At 36.7% G+C, this 18245-nt stretch overlaps 1 protein-coding gene across 4 annotated transcripts in view; it reads left to right on the plus strand.

Annotated features, from left to right (window-relative positions):
- LOC131784672 (immunoglobulin superfamily member 10-like) overlaps positions 1-18059 on the plus strand; it is a 31363-nt gene extending 13304 nt beyond the window's left edge. The window contains exons 1-9 of one of the 4 annotated variants that reach the window (XM_066168175.1): positions 7248-7385; positions 8724-9041; positions 9565-9831; positions 10378-10407; positions 10564-10596; positions 10735-10773; positions 10933-10965; positions 11125-11157; positions 16868-18059. In XM_066168175.1, coding sequence (XP_066024272.1) covers positions 7316-7385; positions 8724-9041; positions 9565-9831; positions 10378-10407; positions 10564-10596; positions 10735-10773; positions 10933-10965; positions 11125-11157; positions 16868-17025 — 981 coding nt within the window. In that variant the 5' untranslated portion in view covers positions 7248-7315 and the 3' untranslated portion in view covers positions 17026-18059. Of the gene's footprint in view, positions 1-2890; positions 3209-3344; positions 3500-4415; positions 4857-7247; positions 7386-8723; positions 9042-9564; positions 9832-10377; positions 10408-10563; positions 10597-10734; positions 10774-10932; positions 10966-11124; positions 11158-16867 lie in introns of those variants that run through there. The other 3 variants (XM_066168173.1, XM_059101484.2, XM_066168172.1) reach the window with 3 other exon arrangements.
- The last annotated feature ends 186 nt before the right edge of the window (positions 18060-18245 follow it).

Genomic DNA, 18245 nt, shown 5'->3' on the forward strand with positions numbered 1-18245 from the left:
ATATTCACTCGCCCATGAGTGACCAAGACAGAATTTCTCCTTACAATATCAGTATAATTAGTTTTTAGAACTTTAGTGAGTTCGCAGTGACAACAGATGAAAATGTCCCAGGATTGATTAGGGGTTCAATTAAGGCATGCACACTGGATCCACTTCCAGCGAGTATCATGCGGAAATTCTATTCTAGTCTTGTTCCTGTATTTAGAAGAGTGATTAATTTGTCATTATCATCTGGAGTGCTGCCCAAGGAACTTAAGATCGCGCTGCTATTACCTCTTCTCAAGAAGGTAAATGCAGACTTTTAGCAGTTTAGTAACTTTCGCCCTGTGTCAAATTTGAAGTTTCTATCTAAATTGATAGAAAAAGCAGTGTTTGAGCAATTGAATAACTATCTTGGCAAACATGATCTACACGAGCCTCTCCGATCAGCGCACAAGATCTTTCACAGCACAGAGACTGCGCTTCTTACTGTCACAAATGACATTATGCTATCATTGGACAAAGGCGAGAATGTTTTCCTTGTTTTATTAGATTTGTCGGTAGCATTCGATACTGTTAACCATACCTTGTTGCCGGCACGAATGCAGAAATTATTTGGCATCAGAGGAACCATTCTACAGTTGTTCAATTCTTATCTTTCTGGTAGAACTCAGTTTGTTAACACTGCGATGAGGTGAAATCTACAATACGTGATCTTCCCGTGGAAGCTCCCCGAGGTTCAGTTCTAGGACCTGTACTCTACCTTCTGTATACTGCGCCACTTGCTAAAGTGATAAGATCTTATGACTTGGATTATCATCCATACGCTGATGATACTCAGTTTTACTTTGCATTCAAATCGGTGGATGTGGACGCTACTAAATCGAGGGTCGAGAGCTGCATTTCTGCTATTTGTCGCTGGATAGTTCTCAACGAATTAAAGCTAAACCACGACAAAACGGAAGTCATGCTCATCCACTCACAGTATCGTCCCTCTCCATCCTTTCAGTCCTTACGTGTTGGTGATTAGAGCATGACTGCCTCTCAGTCGGGTAGGAGTCTTGGCGTCATCTTTGATGAGCACATATCTTTTCATGCACATGTCTAACATCGATCTGTAGATCATGATTTTATCATCTCAGGAACCTATCTGGAATTAGGAAGTATCTCACCAAAGAATCAGCAGCTGTTGCTGTTCACGCATTTGTCACTTCGACAAAGATTGCAATATATACAAAACACGGCGGCTAGAGTTGTGTGTCAAATGAGCAGGAGCATCACTGGCTACCGATCCAATACCGTATTATTTTAAAGATTTTGCTTCTAGTGTATAAATCACTGAATGGGGCATCGCCTAGCTGTTTAGTTCAGAAACTATATTATCGTTCTCCTACTAGATCATCTAGGTCTGTTAGTAATGAACCTTTAATGCAACCTAGTTCGTATACTAAGACCTACGGAGACAGAGCATTCGCTGATCATGCGCCAAGAGAATAGAACTTAATACCCTATGACATTCGGAAGTCTAACACTATCTCAAGAGCACTTAAGACGTTCCTGTTTAGTAAATATATTAATGACAGACCATTATTTTTATAGATTTATGTATATTGCTTTAGATTTAACTTTCTTTCTTAATCGTTGTAAATTTTAGCTATGTCTAAGCATCATATAATAAGATATGGCTGGCTTTAGTTTTGATTTTCTTTTTTTACCAGTATGAATTTTATTTATGTTTAAGCATCATATTAGGATATGGTTAAAAATTTGTAAGTTTTTATTAATAATGTATGATTTTGTATTATTGTAAAGCACCTTGAGCAGAGGATACGAGGGCCATATAAATAAAGTTATTATTTTATTATTATTATTATTATTATTATTATTATTATTATATCAACCAGATAAGTGTTGAGAGTAAAGGAAAATGTCTATTTGGAGACAATTAGTTGATCTAATACTTAATTCTCAGACTAATATTTTATGGTTGACAATAAGGAGAATTACAAATTTGACCTGGGAGTTTAAGGGTTAATGTATTTGTCGAGTTCAATTCAAATTGTAACATGGCATTTGCAACTGAAGATGACACGAGTAATGTCAAAACGTGTTTTGCAAACTTTCAAACAGGGTTCTTGCACATGTTTTGAACTGAATTTTTTCATTTCATTGCATGAAGATTACTGTTTTAGAACTCTATTCTATCTATCAAAAACATGTCAGTATACATTAAAGCCCACTAGTCTCTTCTGAGAACCATAAACTAGTTTAAGAATCAATAATAGCCAGAGCTTCTTTGAGCCAAAAGTCACAGTTGTTATCATCAAGTGTACCTAGTTTTCAAGCTCTTTTCTATGTCTGTGTAGTTTTCTCATTTTTTTCGCAAACTGAAAGGGAAGTGTCAAATTTAGTTTTTTGGGGCGGAAATTGATATCATGAATTTTTAAACCTGGTGTCTGTGTTGTTTGCGTAAGCCTTTGGCTTCAACAAAAAAAACTTAGAGCTCACTTTTGATAATTCACGATCATCCAATAATTGCTTAATTTATGGTCTAGTTTTTTGCTGATCCATCCGTACTCTTTGGAGAAAGTGGTTTTTTTTACAACTTATCCATGGCATAGTGATTCATCTTTAGCCTTAGCGCCAACGCACCTTACGATTTTTATTCAGGGATTGTCGATCCTTTTATTTTTATTAATTGCAGTAAAGGGCTGTTTCTTTCATATGTTAAATAAAATAGTACTTGGTGGCTTGTAGATATGAAATTTCTGTTCTCGTGTTCAACTCGACATCTCACTCATGAGCTATCCCGTTAAGCACTTGAAGAGAAATTCCACATAGATCTACGCACCCATGCATTATTCTCTATTTAATGTCAATGTAATGAAACTATTCTCTCTTTATAACACAGCTCCTGAGATTATTGATGTGAGAATTCACCAGGCAGTTTTGTTACAAGGTTCACTATGGCATCCACAATATGGGACGCTTGTTGGGTGGTTTTCCTGTCCAACTCGCGATTGCAATAATGAGTGGGACAAACATTGGATAGCTGACATACGTTTCATGGAGAATGTAATAATTGAAAATCCACACTGCGAAGCGTTCCTCAATGGGACTTTACTCATTAAGAAAGTTCTCCCCATGTATGATGGAAGATACTTCATCATGCGAGTGAGGAAGGATACAGGAGCCGAGCCAAACATTTACCATCTTAAAGTAGTACAAGGTAATGTTTACATCTTAATTGTTCTGTTTTATATGCTGTCTCCATGCGTCCTTCTGGCTATTCTGTATTAGTGAAAAGGAAAATGGAGTCCTGACTTCTTTACCAATATTTCTCATTTTTCCTCTTAATTCCATAGCGCCCAGTTCTAACACTGGTCAATCAACAAAATATGTATGTTTTTGAGGGGATGGATGTTTTTTTTGAAGCTCAGGTGAAGGCCCACCCCTATCCATGGGTTTCTCTGAGTCATGTCTTGGAGTCCAATGTAAGTGTCATACAGAGGACATCCAATGTCAGTTCTCTTATACTAATGAAGATTCCAAGTATTACTGAAGCCAACAGTGGTGTCTTTGTCCTATGCGCAGAGAATACTGTTGGAAATGATACTGTCACTGTGAGGCTTTATATGGAAGGTAAGTTTATTCTATTCACTTGTACTCACTGATGTTGGATTCCTGGTTATAAATTTTCGCATAAGCAAAGAAATGCCAATTAAAGTCGTGAAAATGGGAGCTCTGGTCAATAGATGCCATCAGAAGACCTTGATTTCCTAAAAAATAACATACTCACATACTTGTGGCTCATACACAAGTTTTTACGATGCTTTATTTATTTACATTGGAGCCCTCTTCTTTTCAGTTAAGAAAATTATTTACCTATTGTTTAAGGATTATTACACATTGAAAACCATAGCTGAGGTGTCTAATGTGTTTTTTTCTGCATTTAGGCATGCCAGGCCGTTCCTCTTCACCACCGCCAGGTAAACACTGCAATCCGTACTTTCTCTCCCTGCTCTTTCCTCCTCTTCTTTCTTTCTTTCCTCTTCTCTGTGAATCGTTATTATGGTAACCTCTTTCTCTCATCTATGCTCGTATTTAATTGAGATATATATATATATTTTTTAAAATGTTAATCATATATTTTATCGCCCATCAAGGTGACATCCCAACCTCTGAGGCTCCTAAACCTTCAGACTCTACTTTCTCAAGTATTTATACCGTTTTTTTTTTTGTATACATAGGGGGAAGACGCTTGAATGCAACAGATGTCTGAACTTAAAAACGCTTTCCCGATTGAAGCTTTAAAATGATTGTAGAATATGAGGTTTAAGCTTATGCATGGTGCCCCCCCCTCTCCCCAGGAGGCCTGTTATCAAGCTGAATGATTATAATAAACTGACAGAGAATGATGACCTATTTATTCATAGATGAATGCAGCAAAGATGTGAATTTTACGACAGCATTCAGGTATCCGACTGTCCGTACGTTGGTAATTATTCTGGCGTTGATAATTATTCTGGCGGTGATATGCGTCGTCATGTATGGTGTTAAGATCAGTTTCGTGCAAAACCTGTAATTGCCACCTAAATCAAGGGAAGCAATATAACTTGGAAGTAAATGATAAAGAATGCAACACTACAGTTAACAGTAGTAACGAGAGCATTGCCAAGGAACAAATGGATAGCGCTGAAAATGTGTACCAGTCATTTGATGCAGTAGGAGCATTCGACCGTAATCGTGGGGCAATTGCTCTCGGTGGAAAATATAGATAATGCGTATGCACGTACTCTTTTAAGGCAGTGAAACCTAGAATGCATATGGACTTTAACCTTAGAGTTGTTATTAGTTATATTTCCTGCTCTAAAACGGTACTTGGCATGGATTGCGTTTCCATTAATTTATTTTATTATTTATATTTTATTTATTATTCATTTCTTGTCCTTGTAAATTATTGAATCAGTGATAGATTTCTTTTCAAGTGAGAAAAAAGAGTTCATGATGTCAGGACGTTACAAGCTGTAAAACTGAAAGATTTCTTTCGCAAAAATTATTTAATTTTTTTTTTCATTTTCTGTGGACGTCCTTTCTATGTCTTATACTTTTTTTTATACATTCTTTGAATTTAAAGCGTATTTTACATCCTAAAGCAACATTTTCCGCTGTATGTTTGAATACCTATGAGAGGTTTTCGCCACAACAGCTACTTAAAAGCACGTCAATTTTTTTAAAAAATAACCGAAGGTAATTAAGGCTATTTGAGCGCCTTTAGCTAATCATTAATGTGAATTTCATGAAACGGTCTCAGTGGGGAAGTGGCTTTGACGACTAACGGTTAAAATTCGGAACGTCTTGTGGACATCGGTTACTTTACTTCAATTGTGATTTCAAGAAAAAGTGTTATGGTTAACTCGATTTAAGGGTTTAAATTTTTCCACATTTACGCCTAATGGCGTTAATTTCATTGAGACCACCTGTTAGAGATTAAAATAAGAATGTACCTATGGTGTTTAAAAATTCTGTTGTTGTTTTTTTTTGTGTGTGTGTGTAAGAAGTTGGAAATAAAATTTGCTTATCTTGCATTTGTTTTGTTTCTTAAACTTTTTGTTTGTATCCTTGGGAGTTTGGATTTCGAGTTTTACTGCCAATGACAAGTTATTGTGAGGACTAGCCAGTCCGAGGACTCCAAGAAAATTCAAATCTCCGTAGATGATGATGATAACAACGATAATAATAACTATTGTGATAATTATTATGATAGGAACGATAATTAGAATTATTATACGTTAAATCACTATCTCTTTTCTGATTAGGCGAAAGCGTATAGTGAATTTTTACAAAAATTATTATGCAAGTATCAACGGTAGTATATTTCTCAAAACAGGATCACATATAGCGTATTGGCCAATGACACGATGGAAGGGTCCCTGAGAGGAAAAAAAAACTTCCCATGATTGACTGTGATCTTTAATTTTTTTATTTGATCATTTGTCAGACCTCAGTACTAACAACAGATTCATACAGAACATGTTTAGTTAAACAGCGTGAATGAAATCCTAAACAAAGAACTTAAAACATGCTTTTTCCGTAGGATCCAAGTAGTCCCTGGCTTGTATTTTCAATGTGCTAACTTTGAAGTCGACAAACATGGATTTAAGCAGCTCATGAAGAAAGTAAAATTTAAACTGGGGTACAAGACATATCATAATAAAGTTAGGATATAACGCACGCTTTCATTAATTAAAAGAGTACAACTACACGGAGCTCAGCTGAAGCTGTCACGCCACCAGTCAATTTGTACCGTGTTCGACCATTTCCTGAACTTCTTTCTAGCTTTTTCTAAATTGGAAGTGGAATTTTGGAACAAGCGAGTCGGCAAGTACCAACAGAACTACCAAACAAAGGTTTGTAACATGTCAAGATCCATATCATGTTGACGTTATTACGTAAATCGTGGAACTATTATTTTCAACCCAAAATTTTCAGGTTTCGCCATGTTTTCAGCATTCATTTCCGTGAGGAAGACTGTCCCTTTTTTACAATCGATTTTGTGCCTTGCAGATGAGCCGGAAGGTCGACTGGCCAAGAAGAGGATGCTTACTTGTGAAGTGACCACCAGGGCGTTTTTGCCATTCCTGGTACTCGCAGGGTAGTATATAGTTTGTGTATGACGCACTAATATGCACTCGAACCGAACTGAAAAAATGCTTAATGTACAGGTTGAGATATTCCAGCTCAACCTCAAATTTTTGACGGAATGGTTCAACCTACATTAGTTGCATGCATGCGTTTTTATCGTTTCTACCGTGATAAAGGGATTGCTGCGTTTCCGAATGAAAACAATGTTTTAAAATTTCGCCAGCCTCACGTTATCGGGCCAAAGCCTTGTGCAAACATAATCCCAGTTAACCAATGAAACGAATAGATGAAATTCATTAAGCATGACGATTTTCTGTTAAATAATTTTTGCTCCAACAGGAAACATAAAGAGACCTTGTCAGCTTCTTATATGAAACACGTGTTTTCATCACCACTATAAAATGAATAAATAAATGGATAAATAGGAAGATTCATGGACTGTTTAAAACATGTGAGATTCGTTCCTGAGAAAAACACTTTCCTACCTCTTATCCCGTAAAATGGTCACTTAAGCAAAATTAAAAGAGGATGTTGTGTGACTTTTTGTTGTTGACGTCATTGCTAACCTTAGTTCATCATTTTTTTGACCTGACCAAGTAATTAAATTCACTTTTTCAGTCAACTCGTAAGCGACTGTCAACTGTTCGCCGAACCAACATTGATTCATTTTGCAGCGGAATTTCTACCTGATATGCACATTTCTTTGGGAATAATTCTTCTAAATTTCTTCTTTTCATCAAGCTTAATCCAGAGACCCAAAGGTACGTCTATTAGAGCACTTAAGTTTGTTTAATGAAACCCCAGAATCTACACGCTGTCCGGCAGATGTTTGAGTTACTTGTAACTATGGCGGCATAAATACTATTTCGCAGCCGGAGAAGTCGCAACAAGAACATGGTTTCTCCGCTGTTGTGGAATCCTTCTCGCCTTCGGAATGAATCGAAATTTAAAACTCGTTACTTTTGATTCGCGGGTGATTTTGTTTAATTCATGACTGCTTGAATTTTCATTTCCAAAGTCTTGTTGCATTTCATTTGCAAACATTTGAGCTGGCGATCGGAGTTGACTATAGAAAGCCGCTTTAATGTTATGTCAGTCTTTGGTTGTAAACAAGTCAAAGCAATAAGTTCTTTAGCGGCCTTTTCGATACTATAATCAGTGCAGAGAGAATTGTCAGACATATACCCATCACTTATCCAAGCCAAGCCTTGGTTTGCATGATAAACTACTACAAAACATTTGGTAAATTTTATTCATGAACTCAAATTGCGGCATATCAATGGCGATTCAGTCAAGCAGATCGCGAGGGCGTCGTGTGTTCAGTAATTTCACGAAGCACGCATTACAAAAAATAATATTAACAATTATGATAACATTGATAGTAAAAAAATAATAACGATAGATATATAAAGTAGTGGTAATCAGACTGAAAACCATCCTCGGAGACCCAGGGGCTGTGAATCGATTTCAAGTCAGGGGCTCTTCGGCTCCGACTTGAAAGCGACTCACAGCTCCTGGATGACTGATTCTAAAGAAACTGTGGTGCTGCGTCGGTGAGAGAGTATAACAGGGTAATTTAGTATTATCAGCTGAGTTAATAACGTAAATTGGCCACGGTAAAAAAATCGGACGACCACGAGGAAGATTTAGGGCAAAAACTAGCCAAAGGTTCTACGTCTTCAATTATTTAATTTATAATTTCTCCGAAATGCACGACAACAGCACATGCACTTGGCGCGTATTGTCTAAAGTCCAGTTCCTACTTTCGAGTTGGAGAATTTTAACATACATTTAATTGCAATAATTACAATAATGATAATAATAAAAGTAAAAATAGTAATAATGATAATAGTTGTAATAATAATACTGATAATGACAATGATAATAATAAAAATAATGAAAAGTTAAAATGTATACCATATTTAAATCGTACGCTTAAAATCGGTCAGCGTGTGATTATATGCAAGTTTTTGAAAAGAAGCTCACCGAACACTCCTGATTAAAAAATCGGAGAAAAAGGGAGGTACTGGTAATGAAAGTAAGAAGTTATGCTATTAAAATAAAAAATTGAAAGAACTATATCACCCTTTATTTGATAGTTGCAGAGATTACAGTAAAAATTCACGAGAGACTCTCGCTGTCGTGCTCTGCAGCCAGTGATCCAGGAAATGTTAAAAGGATCGATTGGCACCGCTGCTCTACCTATGATTGCAAACATGAGTTGGACAAGTCCCGGATAGCACGTGTTCAAAACATGAGAGTGACAATTCCCGACCCAAACTTTGAAGTTTACGCCAACGGCACCTTAGTTATAAAGAAGGTACTACCTGCGGATGATGGAAAATGGTTTATCTGTATTCCCCAGAAGATGTTTATAGGGAAAGAAAATTCCACGACGATCCTTCATATAGCCAAAGGTGATATTTATATAAGTGATAATAGTAATAATACAATGGGAATTTATATTTTTAGCAGTGTACAATCCATGTGGTGGCTTTTGTTGTCCACGGTTTCAAGGAACAAATGACATTTGGAATGTTGTTTTTCTGGGGGATAGGGATAATTAGAGAACCCTGAGATAAAAATACGGAGCAAGGACGGGAAGCAACAGAAACCCACAGGTGACGTCTGGGATCCAGTTATTGAGGGTCCCGGTAGCCTAACGTGCCCTTAAAATGTTCTGTTTAAAACAAGTTTATAATAAGACTGTCAGCTAAAGAAACAAATTGGACTGGTAAGTGTACCAGCACTTGCTTCTCCGTTCTTTAAATTTTGATCTTAAAATATGGCTTTTGGCCCTTAAAGTTTCCCTATTCCTCGCCTTCGTTTACTAATCTTATCACTTCGGACGCTGTTTCTTTATATCTTTGCTTTTCTTTTCTGTCGCTTAAGGAATGCGAACCTCCCTATAGTAGTTGGATAATTTTGATTTTTTTTTAGAACCCCCACAATTAACACGAGAGAGTCCTCCAGAGCCTCAGGTCATTGAAGGAAACGATCTTCATTTGGATGTTCGAGTGCAAGGGTATCCTTACCCGTGGGTAACTTGGAGACATCGTGACTATCTCCTACAAAATAAATCGAGTGTCGATTCTGAAACAAGGCTTAAGATTCGCAACGTCACTGTATTAGAAGGCGGACGTTACACCTGTTACGCCAAGAATCCATTGGGACACAATAACTTGACATTTGACGTTAATGTTGAAGGTATTGATTAATACCTGCGCCTCGTGTGCCACTTTTTTGTTCTTACCACATTTTGACGTCATCTGTGATCTATTACTGAACAGACGCACGGCAACTTGGAATCTATTTGTTAATTTTTCAATGTCAGTTTAGAGCAAATTTTAACTGAGTGTGTCCAAAATTACATAGGATTGCATTAATTTTTATCAATCCCTTTTTTACCTAAGGACTACCCTGCCATAAAATATAATTTTTAGGCCTCTATAAGATATGAAAAGCTAGGCAAAAGAAAAAGGTCTACGACGATCCTCCATGTAGACGAAGGTAATGTTTATACAAGTTTTATATAATGATGGTAATAGTAATGATAATGATAATAGTATTCATAATAATAACAATGGGAATTTAGCAGTGAATAATCCTAGTGGTGACTTTTATTGGTCACGGTTTCCAGTGCAACAGGACATTTGGGTTTTTTTTTGTTTGTTTTCATCTAAACCTACTGCTGTTTCAGAGAAAAGCCACACACTTACTCAGACGATTCCAATTTTTTTCCTCTGTATCTAGGCCAGCCGGTGAGGACAACTACAGGATTAGGTAGGTTCTCCCGCTCTTTAACCTTTTCAGGTGACCCAAATGTTATGACCGGGAACTACCTTGGCATATAATACAAGTTTTTTTACCTCTTTAAGATATGAAGAGCTAGGCAAAGTATAGAAGTTATTCACTTTGCCGCTCTGTTTCTACTTTTAGATATCCAAACTCTATCATCTTCACCAACATCAGGTGAGTACAATGTGTTCTTTTTCAGTTTTGGAGAAAATTTTAACTGACTTTGTCCAAACTTTCATTGGACTGCATTGACTTTTATCAATCCTATCTTTCACAATTAAGTAGCTATTTACTTCGCTGCACTGTTTCTAGCCTTAGATATCCAAACTCCATCATCTTCGCTAACATCAGGTAAATACAATGTGTTCTTTTTTCAATTCTCTAAATTTCAGTTTGGAGAAACGTTTAATTGAGTATGTCCAAACTTTTCATGGACTGCATTGATTTTTATCAATACTTTCTTCCACAATTAAGAAGTTATTTACTTTGCCACTCTGTTTCTACCCTTAGATATCCAAACTCCATCATCTCCACCAACATCAGGTAAGTATAATGTGTTCTTTTTCAATTCTCTCAGTGTCAGTCTTGGAGAAAATTTTAACTGAGTGTGTCCAAACTTTTATAAGACTGCATTGAATTTCATCAATCCCTTTTTTTACAGTTACGAAGTTATTTACTTTACCACTCTATTACTACCTTTAGATATCCCAAATCTATCATCTTCACTAACACCAGGTGAGTACAGTATGTCTTTTTTTTCAATTTTCTCAATGTCAGTTTTAGAGCAAATTTTAACTGTGTCTAAAATTACATAGGATTGCATTGAAATATCTATTACTGGTATTCATTTATCATCGCACTCAACTCTAGCACGTCTCAAAGCCTCACCCGTGGAATTGAATGTGACCTGATTCCCACCGCTTCTCTCTTCACTTCCCTCCATTTCAGTACACCTCCTCATCCATATTCCTACTAACATCTTATCCCTCTAATGAAAAAAAAAATTATAGTCGATCCTGTGTCGAGCGGTCACCCACGGGGAATGGCAGCGTGACCGCTTGATATAGGCGAACCACTATGCAGGTTCCACAGAATAGGGTATTATGAAAAACGATAAAAAGATGCCATTTTATGCCACGATTGACCACTTTATGCACAGAAACTACCTCATAAATATAATTGGTTTTATCTGGGTGATTCCACTTTAAGTTACCGTTCAATACAGGTGGAAGACAATACAAAAAGGTCGTTGGGACACAATTAAGAATAGCCACGACTGCTTAATAGAGCTGAACGCTCTGTAGAGGTGAAAATTACAGTAATGAAGGGGTAACGATTTCGGGACTTTGACAACTTACCGCTTTATGCAGGGGGATAAGGAGAATGAAGCCCAGTTTAAAGAGAGATTAGATCTGAAAAATATTTGACGCTAAATAAATGAAGAAACGGAGAAATAGAACCTGTGATAAGCGGTCACCCGCAGGGAATGGTAATGTGACCGCTGCATACGAGTTCCACAGAATAAGATAATATATAGATTTAGCTAAGCCTAAAGGTGGAGCTCTTGTTAGTTTATTTTCCAGCCCTTCATTATACTGAATAAAAACTGTAATAAAAGTCTTCAGCACTAGCTGTGGAAGATTTTCCTCAAGAGAACCAGTTCAGGGGTGGGGAGATGGAAGAATTGACAAAGTATGGAACCTAGGGACGATGTTATCACAACTTACAATGCGATCATCATGCATGTTAGTCAGCGGTATCTTCAAACAACTTGGGACCTTCGTCGTAGTTCCTAATGCTTTGAGCAAATTTTCGGAGACAGGGAATGTTTTCTTTTTCAGATGAGGTGTATGATGTCAGCATCAGTTAAAATTATATTCTACTGAGCGTGACTTCTAATTTCGGTTTGAGAAATTGCGCCGAAATTGAAAGAAATGACGGTAAACTACTTTGCGTTAAGACATCACTCAGTCTGGTCGATTGAAGTGTATACACTTGAGCACAGTGAGACATTAAAACAATACGCCAGAATCGTAGGAGCTTCTCTTATATCTTCTCTTGAAGTTGCCCACTGTTTCTCCTTAACGTTTCAACCTTCTCTGTTTAGCGTAGAAAATTAAAAAGAGAAGTAATTTTCAACTCTTGCTTGGACCTTTAATATTTTTTCAATTTTTTCGCTTTCGGTTATTCTTGTTCTTTCGGTTATTCTTGTTCATGGTTGTCCTCTGGCTGGAAATACACGACGTCTTTTTGAGATTTTTTTTCTGTTATTTAATTCGATTACCTCTGCTGTAACACCATAGAATGTGGGTCTCTGTAAGAAAACTTGAGATAATACCAGGATTTCATTTTTACATCACAGAAATCAATTCCAAATATCAATCAAGTTTTCTCTTTAGTTCAAAAGTTGAATTGGTGTTTTTATTGGCTATATTAAGTATGTTGAAAAGTTTTAGAATGTTTTTTCTCATGTTTGCAAATAATTGAATTTACTAGAAGGTAGAGTTGTTGCAACATATTGACATGAAACGCAACAATAAATTTTATTGATAAGTAAAAAGTTTTCATTCGACTATCTACCGGCAAGTCTTTGTGTTATGCATTTTCCACAACTTATAAACACTGTTACAAAGTAATTATTCAGGGAAATGGAAAACTTGTGGCGTATACACCATGTGGGAAATACCACGCCCATTATAAGCTGTCAGGATTGAGGAGGGCGTATGTGGAAATAGGTTCTCTTGTCTGTTTCATTCATTTGCTAATCGTTCCTGTTGGCAATGTTTTGATGAAGTTGGGTTGTCAGGGCAAAAAAACGGAGGATTTAAGTAGGCAGTGACTTTTTTCAAACTTGGAAACTATCACCGTGAAAGCCATAATTGTGCCTGGTAACTCATTCTTACTCTGGTAAACTAGTTTTAAGAAGGATACAATTTTTATTTCATAAATTTGATGCATAGGCTGTGCACAAAACTTAAATTTGATTAAACTTTTAGAGCTAATACCAGTCCCTTCACATCATGAAATGTTAAGAGGATCAGAGGAAAATATAACGTGCCATACATCTGAAAAATTTCATGAAATTGTTTTAATTACATGAACATTAACTGATACTAGGAGATCTAACAATATTCAAAAGAAAATAAAATTTGGCTGAAAAATTAGAATTCAGCATAGGCCGGATAAACAAGATTCTTAAAAAAAAGAAATGTTAATTAATGAAAAAGTTAAGCAAACTGTTTAAAACATTTACCTAAGCGTTACTATAGTCACGCTATATCCTGTAAGACACGATCGGTACATGATTGTAAAAGTACATTCCTATGTAAAAGTAATATTACTGATTCCTAGTATTGTATTGTGAATATAGCTTGTTGATTCTTTACTAAAATTCAGTTGAGCAATAGCAACGAAAGGAGTAACTTGACTGAGTCTAGACGACACAACACCTGTACCTGTAAGGCACGTAGTAAAGTCTTTTGAAGTAGTCATAATCCCGATTTCATATGTTGAAAACACATGCACATGCAGATTTCCTAAAAACCTGGAAATTTAGCCTGTGATGAATTCGAAATTTTGATGTGTTCCTCAAAAGGAGAACAAATAAATTTGAAGTTTCTATTTATCCAGTATAGGTTAGTGGGATAAAATTGAGTCAAACATTGAGGTTATACAGCGATAGGTTCAAGAAATTTCCACAACTAATTTTGAAAGCTAGACCACCAGGAACAATCACCTTCACGCACAAATTAGACCAGTTTGTACTTATGATGCTCAAAAGAACTATCTGTGATAAGGGGGAAGGCTTTCCTTTCTTTATTTAAAGAAATACTGGGATTATCATCTTTCCACAAGCTCAGTGGAAAGTGAGAGTGAATGAGACTGATAGCGACTATGTTATTTGAATAAATATCCAGAGGAGGATAGAAAGTAAGATATGGTGTGCACAACTCTCTTATTTTAATTTTTTAATTAATTAAAGGCAGTTATATCATTGCTTTGTGCATTACGTGGACGCCAATTAATTTAACTTTCATGCGTCAAAATACGAAAAATATTCTCTTATCTATGTGCCCTAAACATTTTAGAGCAGGAGGCAGGCCAAAGTAAAAACATGAGTTGAAATGGCAGGGCCTCATTAATTGCAGTCCCGATTGAAGGAAGATTCTTTTTTTTCCAGATTCCCACATATCTTGTGACCAATTCCTTATATCGATGTTTAGTCATTCTAAATATCACAAATCAATCATGCCACCACTTCAGTGTGATTGATTTGATGATGTCTACTTTTTCTTATGGAAATTTATTTTTAGTATCTATCTTTTAGCAGCTGACATCTGAGAAGAATCAAGCCCACACTAGCAATTTGACACATTGCAGGCAAACCCTATAACTAATTAAATTTTATTTGATCGAAAACATGAGGGGCAATACAGGAAATTAGCTAGCACAATTCAAGTTTCTCTCCTTAAGTATTCCGTGATGTTTTTTCTTTCATATTGTGAGGTTTACAGTTTCCCTCATTTCACTGTCTTCTGTTCATTTTTTGTTTGCTTTCCTGACAAGTTTAGCTATTGTTGCCAACAAATGCGAGGAGCATATAAAATGTGTACAGTTATTAACACTTTAATCTCTGAGAGTGACTAGCATCTAATTTCTCCTCTCAATATCACCCTTGAATCAAACATTAAGGTCATGAGAATAAAGGAAATGATTATCAACTGAAGAACCCCTGATTGTCAAACAAATTCTTTTTTCCAGCACACTGGGAAATGTATAGAGAACGGTTGGGAGAATATGCATATTGATGTTAGGATGTAAAGGGTTAAAGACCTCATGCAATCAGTTGTATATATGTAGGGTATTGCTTGAATATATGATTCCGATAAGCGCAATTGCCTAGTAAAGATCATTCCATGGTCTTCTACTCTTCCACCTCGGAGGGTGCCTTGTGTACATAAAAATTAAAGTTCAGTGCCTTAAGTAGCTTTTCGGGCTACAAAAATCAACAAAGAACAACAGCCACACCTAAAACTCTTTTTAAAGACACCTTTACAATAGTGGGTACACACAACTGACATGTATAAGTGAAGCATGTCAAGCACTAAGGTATGATTGTCATTTTGCTTTTATTACTTGCAAACAGCTTATTTCTATGAGCTTTGAAAACTTCTGAATCCCCGCTTTCAAAGAAAGCATTTCCCATGAAAATTTAAACATTGTAGGCATAAGCTACCAGCAACAGCTTTTTCCATTAAAAGTGTTTCACAACATCAGATTCTCATCACATTTTTTTGTTACGTTTGAAAGCATCGCGTTGCTCTTAGCTATATAGTCGCCTTTTTACTTCATGTCCTTCCTTGTTCTCTTTCGCGTTCCTCTCGCCGTATTCTGCCCATTTTGGCGTCCGTACTCAATTTCTTGCGCGATTTTCTCGACTCGCTTTACGCCGTTTACTTGTCGGTTTCTTTGGTCGCTCTGTCTTTCTATCCAGGAACTTGAATTATAACAATTTTCTCCGGTTGACTAAGCTTTAGTTCTGCCGATATTGTTGCCTTGCGAGATGATTAGAAATTGTTAAATACTAAGCATGACTGTTCATCTACAATCTCACCAGTTTGATTTCCCACTCAAAGCGCGGGTGGCGAATTATTTGCTTACGCGGTATCACATCTACTAGCCCAAGTGAAGCCCTCGTGTGATACCTAACCGTGTGCCCGCATTACGCTGCACTAAAGCTCGACACTCGAGTATGCGCACCTCATTGTCATCTGCCGGTATCTCCTGGCGCACACTAATGGGGTATCCGAGGTACGCAAGCAATCACCGCTGCGCAGTACCTTCTTCATCGCCCTTCCATTGCGTAATGGCCGAGATAGTTCCCGCGGTACAGTTGGCCTACAATTTCGTAAAATTATGGGGCTACGCTGCGCGCGCTGCGGGCTCCGCTATTACGAAAAACGGTTGAAAAACATGCCATTTTACGACACGATTGCCCACTTTATGTGCAAAAACCACCTCATAAATACAATTGCTTTCATTTGGATGGTTCCACATTAAGTGACCGTTCATTACAGGTGGAAGACAATTCAAAAAGGCCGCGGTTGGGACTCAGAAAATAACCACTACCGCTTAATAGAACGCTAAGTAGAGTTGAAAACTACAGTAATATACGGGTAACAGTTTCCGAATTTTGACAAATTACCGCTTAAAACCGGGTGATAAGGAGAATGAGGCCCAGTCTAAAGAGAGACTGGGTCTGAAAAACCTTTGACGCTAAATAAATGACGAAACGAAGAAATACAAGAAATTGAAATTGACGATGAATGCTAAGACTTTAATCCGTCATGAACTATTTACTTGACTGCTATTAACTTAAGAATTTCAATTTTCCAAACTAAAGGTTTTATATTTTACAACCATGTGTTTTTGTTCTGTCTTGTAGGGAGCTCAACTCTCCCTGGAGGGGTTATTGCTGCAATAGTCGTCTGTTGTTTAATAGCCATAGGAGTCATTGGCCTTTTCATAAAAAAGTGTATATCAAAACGGAAGAAAAGACAGGTTGTACTGAAGACGCCTATCCAGTGGACAGGAAAGGTGTAAATTGTAACGAACTATGCTATTGCTATTACCCGAATATTTTGGGAAAGTGTGAAAAGGCATTTTTACCTCTCTATATTTAGTAATTTCTTCACTAGCTCTCGTCAGGTCATAAGAGATTATGAACTGTTTGTATTCTGAGCACTCGTCTTTCATTATTCATTTTAACTAAGAAAAGTATAATAATGTGCGCATCAGGTGCAAATATGTAAGGATTTTTGTGCATAGAGGAGTACAATTTCTTTTGGTAATTGAATTGAGTGGAGTACAGCTTAGTCTGAAACCATACGCGTTATATCATAAACTCTAAGCGCGAGTTTGATTTAAATCACAAGTATGATTTCATATCAAAATTGCAAGACACGAAGTTTAATTACCATTTTATTACTGTTTATTTCTGTACAAATATTTTCTTGATCCTGTCTAGTAAACTGATTTATACAAAGGTGTAAAAGTTGTCCCTCATTTCCCTGCAATTTGATTGGTTTCCTTCAGCAAGCCTTGAAATTTGATTGGCTGTCGTGTTTTAGAAAAGTTGGGAAGAAAAGATGCCATTAAGAGCATAATATAATGCGATTTGTGAATAAATTGCATTAGAGAGAGTCAAACAGATTGCAAGGATCACAAGTGATTTGAAAATGGATAGAATAAACAGTAACTGGGCGAGGAGTTTCAAATTGGCCAAGTGCATAGCACGAGGCTGATTAGAAATCACGAGCACGATTAACCCTAATTTGAGTGAGATACATATGAAATAAGACTGTTAGGACTTGAAAAGCCACAATAGGGGCTGTCAGGAACCACCAAGAGAATACCAGTTTATTATCTCTTGGAACCAATCAAATTCGAGCATATTAATATTGACTCAATTACCCGCTACAGTGTTTGGTTATTTGGACCGTTGGTTATTTTGTACTTGAAAAAAACCTGTATGACAAGTCGAGTACGCTAAGTTTGAAAATGTAGCAAAGGAACATAGAAATTGGATTGTACTATTTTTAGCGAAGGGATCCCGTGACAACATCAAGTAAGTAAAATAAAACAAGTCGGTATCAAAAAAAGTGGAATGGTTTTTCTTTCCTTTTCTTTTCTTTTCTTTTTTTTTTTTTTTTTTTTTTTTCAAACCTGGCACTCAGTGCTCTGTGGGCCAAGGGTCATCTTTATTTTCGTTCCGTCAAACGTTTCATATACCTGTCAGTCTTTTAAAAATAACATCGTTATCT

Source organism: Pocillopora verrucosa, chromosome 6, assembly GCF_036669915.1.
Source record: "Pocillopora verrucosa isolate sample1 chromosome 6, ASM3666991v2, whole genome shotgun sequence".
NCBI lineage: Eukaryota > Metazoa > Cnidaria > Anthozoa > Scleractinia > Pocilloporidae > Pocillopora > Pocillopora verrucosa.